The sequence below is a fragment of the Caretta caretta genome, chromosome 2 (genome assembly GCF_965140235.1).
Source record: "Caretta caretta isolate rCarCar2 chromosome 2, rCarCar1.hap1, whole genome shotgun sequence".
NCBI classification, from domain to species: Eukaryota; Metazoa; Chordata; order Testudines; family Cheloniidae; genus Caretta; species Caretta caretta.
The window spans coordinates 82,997,770-83,010,074 of record NC_134207.1 but is presented as its reverse complement, the minus strand read 5'-3'; the positions used below and the strand labels follow the sequence as shown (position 1 = coordinate 83,010,074).

Here is a 12,305-nt window from a genome sequence, read left to right as displayed (position 1 = left end):
TTGAACTCATTTGTGATTTTAATACAGAACTTCTTTAATATGATCCAACACCTACCTCCACTTGCAGTCAAGGAAGTACCCTGTTCAGGCAGATCCACTGGGGACATATAACTTACATTCTGCAGAAAATTGAGGGTGGGCTGGAGACGAGATTTTGAGAAGTGCACTACAGACAAATAAGAGTGATGGAAGACGAGTTGAAATATTGAGTGAAAGATTCCAAAATGTGCAATAGGAAGGAAAAAAAATTGTCAAATGACCTCCAATATGAAAGCAAGGGGGAATAATAGCCTGATACCAAAATATAACTGTGATGGGTCCTGCCACCCGGGGTGCCATCTGGAACTGGAGTACAACTGAGCCCTCTGTTTTACCAGTCTGGGTTCCCTCCTCACACTCTGATGTTGTGACAAGGTGCAAAGCCTTCCAAGCTTGCACTCACACCATCATCCACAGGCAGGGGCCACACCCAACTGTGTATATGAATGCGTGAACTAACAATAGAGAGGCTTCAGCCAAAATATCCCCAGCCTAGGATGCCAGAGCTATATTGTCCTGCCCTGGTCAAGAACGTGACCAGTATATGAGAGTTATTACCCAGTCCGTCCCTTCCATCGATGTGGAGAGGAATAAGCACAAAGCCTTTGTTAACTGAGCTGAGATTTTTCCCCAAACACTTCACTCACCCCACGCTGTTTTAGGTAAAAAAAAAAATATAAAATAGATTTATTAACTACAGAAATATAGCTTTTGAGTGATTGTAAGTGACCGCAGACAGATCAAAGTAGGTGTGTCCAGGTGTTGAGTTGTAGAGGGAGTGAGACCTCTTGGTGATGTCACTTCCTCCTTTTATAGTTTCTTCCATATAGCGGGAACCCTTTTTGTTCCAAGCCAAGTTCCCAGCCCAGTTTTTGGAAAAATACATGTATCAAAATGGAGTTCAGTAATCATGTGGTCTGGTCACATGCCCGTGCATGCTTGATGAGTCATGGCAGCCATTATCCAGAGGCTGTCTGAAGCATCCCCTGGTGAGGGCAAGCCTTTTCCGTGGCCATTGTCTTTGTTGATGTGCTATTAGCATTGTCTAGCTTCTTCATTGTGGTACCTGAAAGGCTTGTTGTGGGTGCTTCCAACTTCACAACATCTTTAACAGACACGTAGCAAAACTTCATAACTTCACATACGATAGCACATACAATCCAACAGGATATTAACATTCAACAGATCAAGACTTTTAGAATGATACCTCATAACGCATACTTTGTACAAAACATACCATAATTATATGACAATGATGAATATGGGGGGTGCCAGGGTGTCACAATAACTATCAGAATAAAGAGGATACAGAATTAGGGGAAAATATAGATTTACGTAGATGTTGAAATTTGCTTAGAGCTGGCCCTGACGGGAAAAAATACATTGTTTATAAATGAGTTTGCATTCTGCTTTACTGACTTTAACAATTCTGATAATACCCATATGTAGGTGTTAATACATTTTAGTGTTTTGGCAATATGATGCTACCAGGAACCCTGGAGATACAAACCAATAATCTTAATATTACTTAAAATATTAATGGCAAAAAAGTAAAATTTAGAAATGGAAAGAAGAGCTTTTCACCATGTGATTTTTCAGAATGCTGAATTTTCAATACAATGTGCTGAGCTTTCTCATAAAGATGAACTTACTCACTCAACCCTGCATTTCCTAGTTCTTTTCATTTTGAAGGATCTTTTAATGTTCAGTAATGTTAAGTGTTGGTTAAATGCTCCATTTCAGGACCTCTTGTGAGTTGCTTTTATTAACGTGTCATTTAATTTTTAACTTTAGGGTGCTGTTAGAGTCTCGTCGTAAATCAAAGAAAATTACAGCAAGAGGAATCTTTGCAGGTGCCAGGGTGGTACGAGGAGTTGATTGGCAATGGGAAGATCAAGATGGTGGCAATGGACGTAGGGGGAAGGTAAAAATGAAAATGGCTTAAGAAAATACATCACATATTACTTATGGGTAACAGCTGTTTAGATTACATTGCTGTAAACTTCTGAAACTTAATGTTGTTTACCATTAAAGCATTTGTTTTAAAGGGGTACCACTTATACTGCTGTAAGTTATTATAGAACAGGCGTTTTCAAACTGGGGGTCATGATCCCTGAGGGGGTTCTGAAGTTATTACATGGGAGGTTGTGAGCTGCAGCCTCCATTCCAAATCCCACTTCACCTCCAGCATTTATAATGGTGTTAAATATTTTTTAAAAGTGTTTTAATTTATGGCGGGGGAGGGTGTCACACTTAGAGGCTTGCTGTGTGAAGGGGTCACCGGTACAAAAGTTTGAGAACCACTCTTATAGAATGTAGTCTTGAGCTTAAATGATCAAAATTGAAAATATGAGACTTGCAGATTACCTGAATTCCCTGTTTTTGGAATGTTCATAAAAATAAAGATTCTGGGTGAGCTTTAGGATCATTCAGGAGTTCATGTAAAAACTAACATTCTCAGACATACCCACTCAATGAGCCTTTACAACAAGGAATTTTGCTTTCTCTTCACTGCTATCAGACAAACCAAGTTGTTCTGTATATCACTGGCTCAGCAGGTTATTTTAAAATTTAAGTGCTTACTTAACAGGTTTCTACTTTGTAATCTGTTGTTTTGGGGGATCTTCCAGTTTTATTAGATTTTGGCTTTTTTGGAGTTTAGACAATTCTGGAAGTTCTTTAGTTGGAGGTACTACATTACTGACTTGTTCATGAAATAGTTTTATGTGCTAGCCTGATGTCTTGGAATAAAGACCTCTTCAGCATGTTAGAACTTAATATAAAATCAGATGCAGTTCTGTTAATTGACAAATCATGGCTCTAGGAAACAGAAACCGTAGAAAATATGCAGGAGAATTAATTATATGCCCAGAAGAACTTGATATAAATGTGGATTTTAGACGGGAAGTAAGGCATAATACAATTTCTTTAACATACATAAGAGAGATTATAGAAAATGAGTAACTTTTATTATTTTAGTGAAATGATGCATTGAATCAAATTTATTTTGCTGTCTAAACATAATTTAAATAAAATATTTTGCTGTGCAAGCATAGTTACTGTGTATTCTTGTATTATGAAAAATCTATATACAATCTGGAATTAGCTATTTGGGGATCTGGTGATTACTAAAGGGAAACAACAAACTTGAAATCCAATTTTTAAAACATAAGTTAAAAGGAGTTTCAGATACTGCACCTTCAGACTAGATCTCCCTGACAATTTTTGTGTTTTTTCCCATTACATTTTCCTATTTTTTAAAACGATTTAAAATAAATCATTGATATATGAAAGATCTACACAGAGGAAGTTACAAGCAATAAATGGGAACTTAATTAAATATTGAATAGTCATTTTCCCCATGAAACCTGAAAAATAGAAATATTTCTTCTTTTTCCAGTGGTAGTAATTATGGGTGTTGTAGCCATGGTAACGCATCTGGAGATGAGTGGCTTAATTACATAACACCATATATGACTATGGCATGTTACAAAGCAAAGGTGGCATTACTGCTCTGAAGAGCTCACACACTTTAGGTCCTTCTCCTGCAAACACTTGTTCACTTAACTTTAACTAGTGGGACTATTTTCATGCTTAAAGAAAAGCAAAGGAACAAATATTTTCAGGATGGGGTCTAAGAAAAGAGGGAGACAGCAAATAGTGAGAGAGGCGTTTGGATAAGTGTTAGGAGAAAGACAATGAAGACAATACATTCAAAAAGATGCTTGTGTGTTATGGATGCCTCTTCAGGGTTGCATTTGTTACATGGCATCAGTATTTCAGAAATGCAAAGAAAAAATACAAAGACCCAATCTTTTCATCTTTCACTCCCCTTCTGTCCTAGTATTTAAAGACTGGGATTAGAATTAAAATTGGGTCATATAATACAGACTGCTACCTGCAGGCCACCAGCCTGATGTAACCAAAGTAGCTTAAAACAAAAACAAGTGCTGAGAATAAGTTGTTGCCATTTTTGGTATTTTCAGTGAGTTGTGTTTTTTCTAGTAACAACTACAAAGGACTTGTAAAAGCGTTGTAAACCAGTAAATTTCATTTTGTACTTCTCTACCATTTTTAAACCAGTTTACTTGAAAAATATGTATCTTATGGAACTGGCAATCTGGATGTTTATTTCCTAGGGATAGCATTAATTAAGGTGTATGAACGTTGGTTTTGGTAGAAAATGATAAAATGGAGTTGGGGGACCTGGAGTTCTGGTTTTAAAAAAAAAAAGCTTAAGTAAACCCTGCTATATCATGCTTTTAACTATAGGTAGAAGTGGTAGAGGAAGTTTAAAGTTCAAAATATGTTGCTAAACTCTTGTAACACATTTATCTATTTTTAAATTCAATAGGTAACTGAAATCCAGGACTGGAGTGCATCAAGCCCACACAGTGCAGCATATGTTTTATGGGACAATGGCGCTAAAAATCTTTATAGAGTTGGCTTTGAGGGCATGGTAAGGAGTAAAGCAACACAAAGGGTAAAATACTTGGAGGGGGGGAGAGGGTAGTAAGAATAGCTTATGCTGTGCTTTTATTCTCCTTTTGTGATATCCTTCTGTCTGTTTGCATGCTGTTAATCAGTTTATTGTGAATACAGCTGGATGGATCATGAATATGCATTAGGAAGGAAGTCTGATCTGAGACTTTATTAAACATCGGTGCAAATCATTTAAACTTTAGAGCTAGCTTCTGCCTGAATATAACAGATATTTACATTTGCAAATGCAATTTGCCTCCTAGCATTAATGTTTTACTTCAATTAGAATTGGTAAAAAATAGAAATATTTATTTATAAACTTCCTTAAAAGGCCCTGACTTTTTCTTTAATGCCTCAGAACTTGTTTTTTGAAAATCTCCGCAATGCCAAATGTCGAGACTAGAACACTGCAAGTCTTTCAGTTGTCATTTAATTTTCACTGTGAAGAACACTCAAAACATTTTCAGATAGTTTGAGTATTTTTTTCCTACTTTGGAGTTATTGTGTTTCAGACTTTAGCATGAAGTTTCTCATTTTGATTTTACAACTTTTAGAGTATAACAAGACCACAAAAAGTGGGTCAGGTTTGGTCATGAGACTTCTGTTGATATCTTTGTTTCCTTTTTATGTGCTCTTACCCTAGTGTGAGCCAACAAAGTTTACTTGATTGTCAACTGCTGAGACATATTAATGAGCATTATCATTGCATCATTTCTGTTAATTTTTTTTCTTGGTTATATATTGCAGAGAGGAGATATACTAACTTATATTAGAATGTCCTATCATATTCCTGCAACAAGAATTACATTTAACAGGATGACAAAGCAGCTTTTGTAAAAATAGTAAATTTTGCACCATATCAGCACTTCCAGGATAAAGTCTAGTTTAATTTAGGACAAAATCAAAATATAGCACTTTGTTACTTCTCCATCTGATTTTAATCTGATTATACCTCTTACTTGACTGAACAGGTTCATAATCTCAAAGGGGAATATTTATAATTGGGGGAATTATCAATATTCGTAGAATATCGGCTAAATGGATATTAGAGCTCTTAATAACCCAACCATAAATAGAATGGTTTAGTACGTGGAAGCCTCTTTGATAGATACTATCTTATACAAACCAGAGATGTTTGATCAGCCATTTAATAAAGAATAGTAACCCATTTTTACAAAGAAGCTTTGATTAAAAAAAACCTGTGCATTGGCATTTTTATATCAAATGTGCTTTAATTTTCCATATTGACAGTTTATTTTTGACACTACATTTAAAACTTGCTGTAAATCAGTTTCTTCAGTAACTTACTATTTGTTTCAAAGTGTTTGTGTTTATCAGACATAATTGTGGATGGAAACAGAACTGAGGCTTCAACATTGTCTGCAGCAAACGGGCACTGTCCGTGTTACAAGTTTTAATTATAATTTTGTGACCAGAAAGTGGACATGATCACTTAAGATACCAAGAAATATGGTTTAGTGCTGCCATCACAGCCACCTTTGTGTATCCACACCTACCAGCTACACCATATTTATATGATAGGTTTCAGAGTAGCAGCCGTATTAGTCTGTATTCGCAAAAAGAAAAGGAGTACTTGTGGCACCTTAGAGACTAACCAATTTATTTGAGCATCAGCTTTCATGAGCTACAGCTCACTTCATCGGATGCATTCTGAATTCTGTAGCTCACGAAAGTTTATGCTCAAATAAATTGGTTAGTCTCTAAGGTGCCGCTAGTCCTCCTGTTGTTTTTGCATATTTATATGTTAATTTTGGGATAATTAGGGCAGTTATCCGATGGTGCCTAGGGAAGTGATCGACTGCTAAAAGGATGTGTTCAGAAAAGCATTAACAGCACTGGGTGCAGCACAGTGTGGTGGACTCTGCTGCATGCAACTGGGGGGAAGAAGGCCTGCACTCAGACAATATGGTGCTGGTTAAAGGAACACAGCCATCTGCCATCTTAGCTCACTGGCAGAGGTGAAATGTGGTTAACTGACCATGGTTGCTAAAAGATTTTAAACATTTTGTTTGGATCCAAAAGCAAATTAGAGCCTGTAACATGTTACAAACATGTTACCGCTATAGGGTGCTTTAAACCTACACATTTCTAAAATAGATCTTATGCCTTGGGAATTCACTTATTCACTCAGCTACCAAATTTCCTTTGCTAAATAACTTTAAAGATTGTTTGCATTTCTTCAGTGTTCGTTCTAGCTTCCCCCTTTTCTTTCTTTTCATTACGAAGGGCCTTCCCCTTAACTGTGGAGAGTTTGGAAGAAATAACTTAGGTTTAACATCCATTAATGTCAGAGTTCTCTGTAAGTTATCTCTGTGTGGGGTATTTGCCAGCAAGATTTGAATAGTTACAGTGCTGAGAGGGTGAAGGAAACTGAAAGGATCCATTGCCCTTGTTTTCCTTTGGGCATTATTTTGTACTTTTTCTCTTCCTGACTGCCATTTGAGGCCTGTTCATCCAGACACATTGTGGGTTACCTTAAAGTAGTAGATCAGAATTCTCTAAGAGGATTAAAAACAAAGCTTTTTGACACAGTTAATTTTTTGAATAAGAGAAATCTGTCATTACATCTAGGACATTGCTGGAGAATTTCATGCACAGAATTAGGGTAGTACACTATAGTAGAGGAAACCGCTTCATGGATCAGTCCAGTGGCCTGTCCACTCCAGTAACTTGTCCCTGGCACTGATCAAACCTGATCCTTTAAGAGGGAGTTGCAAGAAACCATGCAGTGGACAATTATGGAAACTTTTCATAGGGGTGTTTTCATCTTAACAGTTGCGGTTGGCATACTGCCTGAAGCATACGGGTTTTTAATCCTATCTAATGTTCTTGGCTTCTTTTGCCATATAAATCCTTTTTTTTGAAACCTGCTAAACTCTTGGCTTCAACATCAAGTGGCAATGAATTCTATGTATTAATTATGCATTCTGGTAAATATATTTCCTTTTACCTGTTTTAAATTCGCTGTCTTTCAGTTTCATTGAAAAGCTCCTTGTTCTTGTAGAGAGAGAAGAGGGTAGCGTGGAGTGTCTGATACACCTTCTCCATATCATTCATTACTTGGTGTACCTCCATCTTTTCTCTAAACAGTCCCAATATTTTCAGTCTTTCCTGATACAGCAGACACTTATTGATTCTAATTATTTTTGACAGTTATCTCTGAACACTTGTTTCTGCTGTCATTTTTGACATGGGGTGATCAGCCTCATTTCTTGTTTTTAAATAGCCATCTTTCTAAAGTTTAGTGTCAGTACTAAGTTTTGGCATGATTCCGTGGCATGAACAACTATAGTGAGGTACTGGTGGGTTGACCATTGTTACTGCTTCATTCAAGTTGTGTGTCTTTTAGGATTAAGTTAAAAATAGAATTAGTTTTAATAGGCTGCCCTTTAAATCAGTGGTAGAAAATTGTTAGTTACTACTTCAAGAAAAAAAAATCTACTACCTGTCCTTTGGTGCACGAAGTATCAATATTTTTATTATCCTGGTAATCAGGAAAAATCCTTGAGCGAAAGGAGGAGTGGAATTTTGAACAGCATTGGTTAAGCATAATATAAAGAAGAGGGAAGATGATCGTTCTATTGGTTTTGACTTGAATATTCCTTGTTATGTTGACAGAACATTGAGAGAATTGCTGTAGTCTGATACAATCTGAAATTTTGCTTACTTAGAATACATATATATTAAAGGTTATCTATCCAAGAATAAGCCATACATATTGGAAAGCTGGCTTGCTTCTGCAAGTACAATACCAGATTCTCTAAAATACTGACCAAGTTACGCACTGTAGTGTGCAGTGAACGCAAGTGTATAAAACAGACTATTATATGTATATATTTACCATATAAAATCCTAGTAAAGTGCATGAAATCTTGAAATCAAATCTTTTTGTGGACTCTGTAGTACAGATATTCTGTACTGACCATTGTATCAGAGGAGCTGTAGGAGTACAAAATTTGGTGCAGTTTTAAAAATGAATATATGCTTATACTGGCATCTGTTCTCGTGGATGTATATATAGTATCATTATTAAATAGTGGCATATAGCTTTAGGAAGCTAAGAATTTATTCGAGAGAAGGATTCAAATCATACTGTTTCTAGCGCCTAGAGATAGTAGTGGCTAGGAGGTGGTATTGTGTGTTTAAAGGGTTGTAAGCATTATATTTGTCACTAACTTAAGGATCAGGAGAGGCATGAATGGATTTCAGTTCATCTCTCTTGCTAGAGAATAGTCTCATTGCAAGAGGCCTGGGGAAGCGGGAGAATGAGATACAGCCTTTATGAAAGCACGTTTAGCTTATATATCTTCCACCACCTGTTCTTTTGTTGTCTTTCTCCCATTACTATAGTCTGAATTGCATTGCCCAATCAGTTTTCTCTTCCCATCCCCATAAACATAGAATGACCTTTGCCTGATGGGAATTGTGTTCCATAAAGAGTAACACCAGATGGCAGCAATTTGGATTAGGGGATATGCAGAAGCTAAATGAAGGGGAAATTATGAGAACTTTTAATTGGGTTTATACAGTAGCTGTTCTTCACATTTAATTTTTTTCATGTTATGGAAGAGGCCCTTTTGGAGAAATAGCCAGTAGAACTTTTTAAAGAAAAAAAATCTGATTTTAGTTAAACACAGAATTCTGAAAGCAACCAAAATACCCTTTTATTCTGCTTTTTCTGATATTCTCCAGGGCCCAGAAGTTAGAAGTCAGGTTTGACTCTATAATAAGTTAAAATGAATGTCATAAACATCTTAAACAAAAAATGTATAGGCTTTATAATGGCAACACTGACACATCCTTACCCAAGCTGATGCTGCACAGGCAAGGCTATCATGTCCAGTATGGTATTCAGACATTCGTGAATTCTGTAGTGTTAATTTTGTGTTCTTCCTCTGCTTGTATTGATTGCCTTTTTTTTTTTTTTTTTTTTTTTAAAGAAAGGTAATGTGAAACAGTTTAAAGCGTCTCTGTGCAATTCTAATAGCAATTATGAATATGAGGTTTCTTGGTCATTGTAGTTTATTAGATCCTAAAAGCGTTAATTTGAGCCTTAAATTTAAAGCATTTGATAATACTGGTAACATTTATCAAATCCTATCAATGCCCAGCCCTACCTTAAAGGAATAGGTAGTAGAAATAGATGGGTTACAATTTTGGAAAATATTTGAAATTTTCTTTGCATTCGGAATTGGCGTAATGCATTTATTTTTGTATGCATGAGCTTTTCAACCTCTAATATTTCAGTGTATTTCTGTTCTGATTTCACAGATTTATGTCAACCTGCAAGTTCACTCTGTTAAAACTAAAATTGTCTAAATATCTTTCTTTAGTCTGACCTGAAATGTGTTCAGGATGCCAAAGGAGGCTCTTTCTACAGGGACCATTGTCCTGTGCTAGGTGAGTTGGAGAAGGAAAGAAATAGATAGTTTTAAGTAAACAGAAACATTTCAGTGTCCCAAGTCAGTATTTAAGTTTGAGAACTGAACCAAAGTTAATCAACGTTCCTTAGTGGGATGCACAAATAATTGAGATTTGAATGGTGGCATTTCTGTGCATTACCATGGTTAAATGCTGCAATGATAACTGGTATCTTAACTGATATGTTTCAACTGTCTGTAGATATGTTTGTCAAACAGTATACCAAATATGTAGCTGGTAAGTTGTTAAAGTTGGCTGTCTAGTTAATGTTTCTGGCTTACATGTGCTCAGCTTTTACATGTTTCTCTTAATAGCGAAAGATAATTGCACAGTTTTGTAGAATGGTTTAAACATCATTTTAATGCAGTATTGCAGATCTGTAAACATGAAGTCATCAGCATTCAAGTTTCTAACTAAATATCTATAATTAGTCGTACTGGCTTATTTTGTTACATAGGTTGTGAGCTATTCTATATAGGTTCTATACATATTCTATACATTGAACTCACCACTCTAGTATCTAAGCTGCGTGGTGGTATATGGTTGTCTTTATTACAAAAGTAGCTGCAGTTTTGTTTTTGAGTAGTTTGGTTTTTGAGGTGTAGGTGAGTTAAAAGATAAGGTCTAGTGAGGTTTGGTGCAGAAGTTCCTTAGTATATATAGTAGACAACATATGTAAACCTTGACTTAAGAGGGAAGGGAATGTGCCAAGCAGCAGATCTTTAAAACTGGGCACTTGGCAGGTGTTAGATATCTTCTTGAAGTTACCTTTATTGCACTTACCGATGTTGATTTGTATATTTCGTGTTCTTGTTTTTCATTCAATTTCAGGTGAGCAAAATGGTAACAGGAATCCTGGTGGGCTGCAGATTGGTGATCTGGTAAACATTGACCTTGATTTAGAAATTGTACAGTCTTTGCAGCATGGTCATGGGGGATGGACCGATGGCATGTTTGAGACCTTAACCACCACTGGCACAGTTTGTGGCATTGATGAAGATCATGACATAGTAGTACAGTATCCAAGCGGCAACAGGTTTGTTACATATTCTCAAACCTTTCCTATGACAGACTTCCTTTAACTTCACAAGTTGCAGGGCTTGAAAATTTTTTTTTTTACCCTTCTTTGGTTCTCACGACATCCCACCATCCAAATAAGAGTTTCTGTCTTCTTCCTGGCTTGTGTAATAAGGGGTTCCCATCTGCCACATCCCAATGATGATAATCTTTATAGCATGTGTGAGAGGTTTTGATGGGAAAGAGATTATTTGCAATTTTCTCACCTTTAACCTGCCTTCAGTTAAATATTCATGGTGTTTATGATATGAGGTCTTTTTTTCTAAAATGTCCCTTTGAGTTTTATTTTAATGTATGTTGTCTGTCAGATAATTGTATTTATTAAAGTTATTAATTCTCTAAGTAATTAAAATGGTTACTTCCAAAAATTTCACAATATGAATATTTCACAGCTCCATGCACTAACCATGAAAACATGATTGCATATAGCTCTCAGTAGTGTTTATTTCTTTTGGCTGTGTCCTTAGGGAGCATTTTTTGAGAACTAGTGTACTACCATACAGTAGAGGCTAATGTGATAGTTATGTCCAGCATGAAGGCAGACAATCCCTTGTTTCATATATAATATGTATTGCCAAATGTGACCACTGGAGAACAAATTAAGACTCCCAGTAATTTCAACAGATCTATACTATAAAAGTATACTTAGTTTTATGTTTGGAACAAAACAGTAAAGATAAATAGCCTTGCAGAATAAATATACTCCGAGATGCTTAAATTTATTGTTATGAGATTTCACAGCAGAGCCCATCTACTCAGTGTTGTACTTCCTATCCTTGTTTCTCTTCCAAATTGTTAATCCAAGCTGCAAATTTTATCGCCTCTTGGGTTTGAACAGGTTCTTGCTTTCTGAAGATGCTGCTTTTACAAAGGAGAGTGAGGCGTAAGTGGTTCTGATCATGAATGCCTAAGCTCTAGAGGATATTGCTTTTCTGCTATGTGAGCATGCATTGCCTTCCTAGTTTGTTAATGTAGTAAAAAGCATAAGGAAAAACATGCGTAGCTGAAAGTGATCACTTACTTTTCTCAACCTGAATATGTTTGTGTAGTTACATTAAGTTACAATAGCTAGTTATTTGGGTTTTGTTTTTAATAAGTTTTCTCAACTTTTAGGCAGCCGTCTTTCAGCAAACCATTTAGTTGAAGGGAGAAATGGTGTAAATCCTCCAGTCTCATGATTTTTTAGACAATATACTTTGTGTGATGATATTAAAAGCCAACCTGTAACTTGTTCATTGAAATATAGAGGTTTCTTACACAAACGT

The 12,305-nt window shown here is 36.1% G+C and overlaps 1 protein-coding gene across 3 annotated transcripts in view; it reads left to right on the top strand.

Annotated features, from left to right (window-relative positions):
• MIB1 (MIB E3 ubiquitin protein ligase 1) overlaps positions 1 to 12,305 on the top strand; it is a 98,094-nt gene that overhangs the window by 8,186 nt on the left and 77,603 nt on the right. For all 3 annotated transcript variants that reach the window (XR_007355283.2, XM_048840447.2, XM_048840448.2), the window contains exons 3-6: positions 1,834 to 1,963; positions 4,394 to 4,498; positions 9,876 to 9,942; positions 10,795 to 10,999. Coding sequence is in view for 2 of the 3 variants with exons in the window: in XM_048840447.2 (XP_048696404.1) it covers positions 1,834 to 1,963; positions 4,394 to 4,498; positions 9,876 to 9,942; positions 10,795 to 10,999 (507 nt within the window). In the remaining variant the exon portion in view is untranslated. The remainder of the gene's footprint in view (positions 1 to 1,833; positions 1,964 to 4,393; positions 4,499 to 9,875; positions 9,943 to 10,794; positions 11,000 to 12,305) is intronic.